This window comes from Poromitra crassiceps, assembly GCF_964638095.1.
Source record: "Poromitra crassiceps genome assembly, chromosome: 4".
Taxonomy (NCBI): domain Eukaryota; kingdom Metazoa; phylum Chordata; class Actinopteri; order Beryciformes; family Melamphaidae; genus Poromitra; species Poromitra crassiceps.
The window spans coordinates 37,921,178-37,926,177 of record NC_139626.1 but is presented as its reverse complement, the minus strand read 5'-3'; the positions used below and the strand labels follow the sequence as shown (position 1 = coordinate 37,926,177).

General features: G+C 49.2%; 1 protein-coding gene across 1 annotated transcript in view; it reads left to right on the top strand.

Annotated features, from left to right (window-relative positions):
* LOC310775124 (uncharacterized protein) overlaps nucleotides 1-5,000 on the top strand; it is a 7,446-nt gene that overhangs the window by 2,348 nt on the left and 98 nt on the right. The window contains exons 2-4 of the mRNA XM_083635215.1: nucleotides 1-1,017; nucleotides 3,132-3,226; nucleotides 3,425-5,000. The exon at nucleotides 1-1,017 is cut by the window's left edge and continues 574 nt beyond it; the exon at nucleotides 3,425-5,000 is cut by the window's right edge and continues 98 nt beyond it. Of these exons, the coding sequence (XP_083491341.1) occupies nucleotides 272-1,017; nucleotides 3,132-3,226; nucleotides 3,425-3,957 (1,374 nt within the window). The 5' untranslated portion in view covers nucleotides 1-271 and the 3' untranslated portion in view covers nucleotides 3,958-5,000. The remainder of the gene's footprint in view (nucleotides 1,018-3,131; nucleotides 3,227-3,424) is intronic.

Below are 5,000 nucleotides of genomic sequence, written 5' to 3'. Positions count from 1 at the left end.
TTAAGTGAGGTAGAGTAGCAACATATTGCGTAATCTGCAGGAGTGTGGAAGTAAGCGAGAGGAAGTAGAGGACTATCAGGCGCTCTTATGCCCGAGGCACACAAGCTCGGCTAGGAGGTCTGCAGAGGTCTTAGGACGAGCTGCAGGTGGGACACGCACACACTCTCTGTGCAGAATACCCACCACACTCACAATCTGTTACACACACCGGGGAAGAGGGGCCGAAGAGAGTCTTGGCGCTGAGAGAGTCTCCCCAAGAGACCCCAGCATCATGATGGAGAAGTTGAACCCCACCGGCCCACCTGCTTCGCCCCCCGACCTCCCTCGCCCCCCCTCCTCCGCCTCTTCCTCCTCTTCCTCTCCTTCCTATGCCTCCATGGAGCGATGCAGTCCCTTCCAGAGCCGACCGTCAACCTCTCCGGACGCCATCGTCGCCATGAGCCCGCGTCCCACTAAGAAGACGGGGAGGAAGGGGGACATGGATGTCCTTACTGCCAGTTCGCTTCAGACTCCCATCGCCACCATGAGGACCACGGCACAGGCCAATCGCTGTGCGGAGACGGCTGCCGCACCTAAGCCTGTTGTCCTGGAGACGGAGGAGGAGAGGCGAGGAGGGCCGACCACCAATGGGTCCCCGATGCTCGCCTCGCCGCCTCCTCTCCTCCCGGCACCGGCCGTGGACTCCAAGGTCTCCCCTCGCGCCCCTCCACCATCCACCGCTTCTTTCCCTTCATCCTCATCCTCTGCTTCCACGGCTCCTCTTCCTCCCCACATTCCGGTCATCAGCCTCGGTCACAGCAAGCCCCCTCTCCCGCTCCCCAACACCCCTTTGACCGCCCTGCACCCGATTCCTAACCTCCTGCATGGGCCCCACGGGGACCTCCGCCTCACCCAGCTCACCTGTCTGTCAGCGGCTGGAGGTCCTGGTGGCCCTGGAGCTCCCGGAGGCCCCTTAGCTCCTTCCCCAGGGCCGCTGCTGCCTCATCAGTACCTGCCTGCACACCCCTTCTTCACCAGGTGAGAACTGTTTATTTGGATCTCCAATTAGTCTCCCACCACCTATATCCAATAAGGGGGAGGAGAGGTTGGCTGTTATTAAGTCCTTATTAACGTGTCACATCATCAGACATCTGCTCAAACTTAGGGGACAGTCAACGATTTATGCAGGTTGCGTTTGAACCTTGTAAAAAAAACAATTCCATGAAATTCTGTGGATTCCATGAAAATTATAGGTGACGCTAACTTAATATATCAAATAAAAGGCAGAAATATCCCACAACCCCACTACATCTTCAGCAGGTGAGAGGATGTGGAGCACTATGCTGTGAAAACATGGCTTCCTGAGATGGTTAGATGTCACTAGTCATGGTGTTGCCAAGTTTCTGTTTCATGTGAAACTTTAACTGCTGGTTTTTCATGACTTCCCATTATGATTGATAGTGGTTATGCTGCTGCACGGTTATGGGACGGAGTTGTGAAATCCACAGCAGGATATGTGCTGTTAGGCGGATCTCGCGTTTCTCATGCAACGTGTTAGAGACACCGTACACCTGGTTGCATGATGAACGAGTCACCCAATGCTCTACACATCTAACAACAGTTGTCTGCTGAATTTAAATATTAATAAGTTTGTATGTCTCAGGAATTTAATTATTTAATTTGTGGAAATATGCAATATGATGAGAGAAATAGTGTATCTAGCCTGGGTCTAGACCTTGTATGTAAAGAAAATAAATCTTATCTTCCACAATGATCATTAAAATGATTACTGTAGCGGAATACCCATCCCACTTAGTCAGGCCTCGCTCACAGAGTTGGCATGCAGCCTCTCCTCTCTCTCCCCAGAGGGTTTTCTTAGTTCACTTCCTTGGCTGATTCCAACTCTGCTCAGCTGTGCTCCTCCACTCAGGTGAGCTCCATCAGTAGCTAATGAATGAAGCTCTCCGTGGTGCTGAACCTGTGTTCACTCATTTTGGCCACTAATGATCAATTTTGCCCATTTAGTCTGCCTTAATTTAGCTAATTCAAAAATCCGGCTCCGTTAGGTCGCCAGCGGGGGTGCTCTTTACACTTCCAGAAAAAATCTGTGCGAATACCTGGCGACATATTTAATCGTTCAAATCTGGCTGGGTGGTTAATACCCCTAAGCCATTTTTCTGTGGTGTGACAAACTTAAAACACATATTTACCTTTGGTTCCCAGGGACTTTAATTGCAACCAATTTTTGTACGGTTGTGAGCATAATATAGCATATAGCAGTATCAATTCAGCTGGGGAAAAAAGGGCTAACAGAATGTTAAAGCGCACGTGGAGTTGTCAACTCTTGGCTTACCTTCTCTCATGAACAGAGCCATTCATTTGCAGCCGTTATCAAAGTCCCAGTATCAAGCCACAGTGCTGCGGAGGAGCAGGTATCAAGCCACAGTGCTGCAGAGGAGCAGGTATCAAGCCACAGTGCTGCGGAGGAGCAGGTATCAAGCCACAGTGCTGCGGAGGAGCAGGTATCAAGCCACAGTGCTGCGGAGGAGCAGGCATCAAGCCACAGTGCTGCGGAGGAGCAGGTATCAAGCCACAGTGCTGCGGAGGAGCAGGTATCAAGCCACAGTGCTGCGGAGGAGCAGGTATCAAGCCACAGTGCTGCGGAGGAGCAGGTATCAAGCCACAGTGCTGCGCAGGAGCAGCCAGCAAGCACGTAAGAAGTGGGACTTTTTTGCGATGGCTGTGTCTGTAGCTTCCTCATCTGTCATGGAGATCTGGGAATAAGATTTCCTCCCCTCCTCTCTCAGCTGTGTTTGTAGCAGGAAACATTGATCTATTTCCTCCACCCGAAAGAAGAATCAGCGAGTAAGAGGCTTAATGAGACTGGGCTGAAACCCTGCATGCACACTCAATCAACGCCACCGGCATAATCACACCACACTTAATGGTTTCCACCATCTTCCTGCTGGCGCCATCCATTCTCTGAGATTGCTTTCCGTTCTGAGTCAATTCAGAGGCGATTGTGCGAGCTGTGATAGCCTAACACATCATTCAATTGGTTTTATATTTAGCTGTATTTAGTAGTCTGATGATTTGTGTGCGCGGTTACAAAAGTGTTTCTAACACATTTCTCTCTCTGTCTGGCTCTGCAGTTCTTACCTGGGTCCCTCGGGTAGCTATGGGGTCTTCAACAACAGCCGAATCAAGAGAAGACCCTCCTCACACTTTGAGATGGAGCTCAACGATTGTGAGTTAGTTTCTATGTGTCCAAATTAGATATTAGGTTTACAGTATGTTTCAATATTTGGAAGTATGTTTCTGAAAACGCTGTGAGAGAGGTTTATTATAGTTTACCATTTTCTACGTGTGTGTGTGTGTGTGTGTGTGTGTGTGTGTGTGTGTGTGTGTGTGTGTGTGTGTGTGTGTGTGTGTGTGTGTGTGGCAGGTCCTCCTCAGAAGCTTGCGCGTCGTGTGTTCACCAACAGCCGCGAGCGCTGGCGCCAGCAGAACGTGAACGGGGCTTTCTCGGAGCTGAGGAAACTCATCCCCACGCACCCTCCCGACAAGAAGCTCAGCAAGAACGAGATCCTCCGCCTGGCCATGAAGTACATCAACTTCCTGGTCACGCTCCTCAACGACCAGGCCCAGGACAAGACCAGGACCTCGGCCGTCGACGAGGCCGAGGAGGAGGGCCCCGTGCGCGGGTCGGACGGCCGCGATCTGAACCTGCTCTTCCAGTGCGACACACCTCCTCCGCCCCATCGCGCCCCACAGGCTTCGGCGACGGCCCTCAGAGACAGAGACTCCACCGATTCGGTCATCGCCCTGGCCAATTCCCCGGCAACATCTAGTAGTTGCTATGGCGACACGGACAGCGAGGAGAGCTTCGGGGCTAAGACCTCGTTGGTGACCCGTGGCATTCTGGGAAAGGTCAAGGGTCAGATAAGGATGGTGGCAGCCACAAATGATGAGCGATGACACCAAAAGACATCACAACAAAGCGGCGTGCGACCAAGGGGAGTTTAAATGTCAAAATGACAGACAGGAAAGGATGCACAATAGTCGTGACTCGTGAGATAGCAGAGACAACAGAGTCTGCAACGCAACACTGCAAGATCAGTAGTGTGAAGAAGAGATGGACTTTTAGTGGCATTTTGTAGATTGAACTGTTTTCTCCTTTTCCAGTGATGTGCAAAACTGAGTTCCAGGGGAATATAGTATTCTAGAGGCGGGAATCATCACAAAAATATTGAAACATGTTTTATATCAAAATGAGGACATTGTGTTCATTTGTTAGGTGTTATACCTCTCTCTGCAACAATGTGAATCAGCACCATCAATGAATTTTGCAGAACCGGTTCTTGTAAATCTAAGCGGGCGTTGTCTCATGCTGGATTTACATACGCATAAAATATCTTATTTTAAAGCTATAGTGCACAACTTTTGAACATACCACAGCCATGAAATGTACACAATGCATAACCATAGCAAACATAGTAGAGAGTAGAACGCGAATGACCCTTGTTGGTGTGCTGTGATTGGCTAGTTGCGATCTAGCTAACCCTGAGTGGTTTGATCCAGACCGGCTCAGTTTAAAAAATAAGTAAAAATAAATACCAAGGGGCGGGAATATCACCCCCAGACACCAGATTTACAATTGTACTGAGAAATAGAGAGACTTATGTGGTGCATTGTGGGAACTCATTTGGCAATGGCTTGAATGTAACAAGACGCCTAAATGATTTACTGTATAATGTAAAAGTTGCTCATTATAGTTTTAAATGCATCTTCATACCTTTTCTCTTCTCTTGCTAAAATAGGGAAAGAAATAGGAACCGTTGATTTCTCTGTCTCTTCTCAGCCATAAAAAAAATATGAGATCTCTCACACAAATCGTTTCAACCTTGATATTCTGTCCCTGTGTCAATGCAGCCTTAGACGTTTACATGTAAATAATAATGAGTAGAAGGACAGACAGTGATGGTGCCTCAGAGTGCCATAACAGTCTATATTGTGCCTGC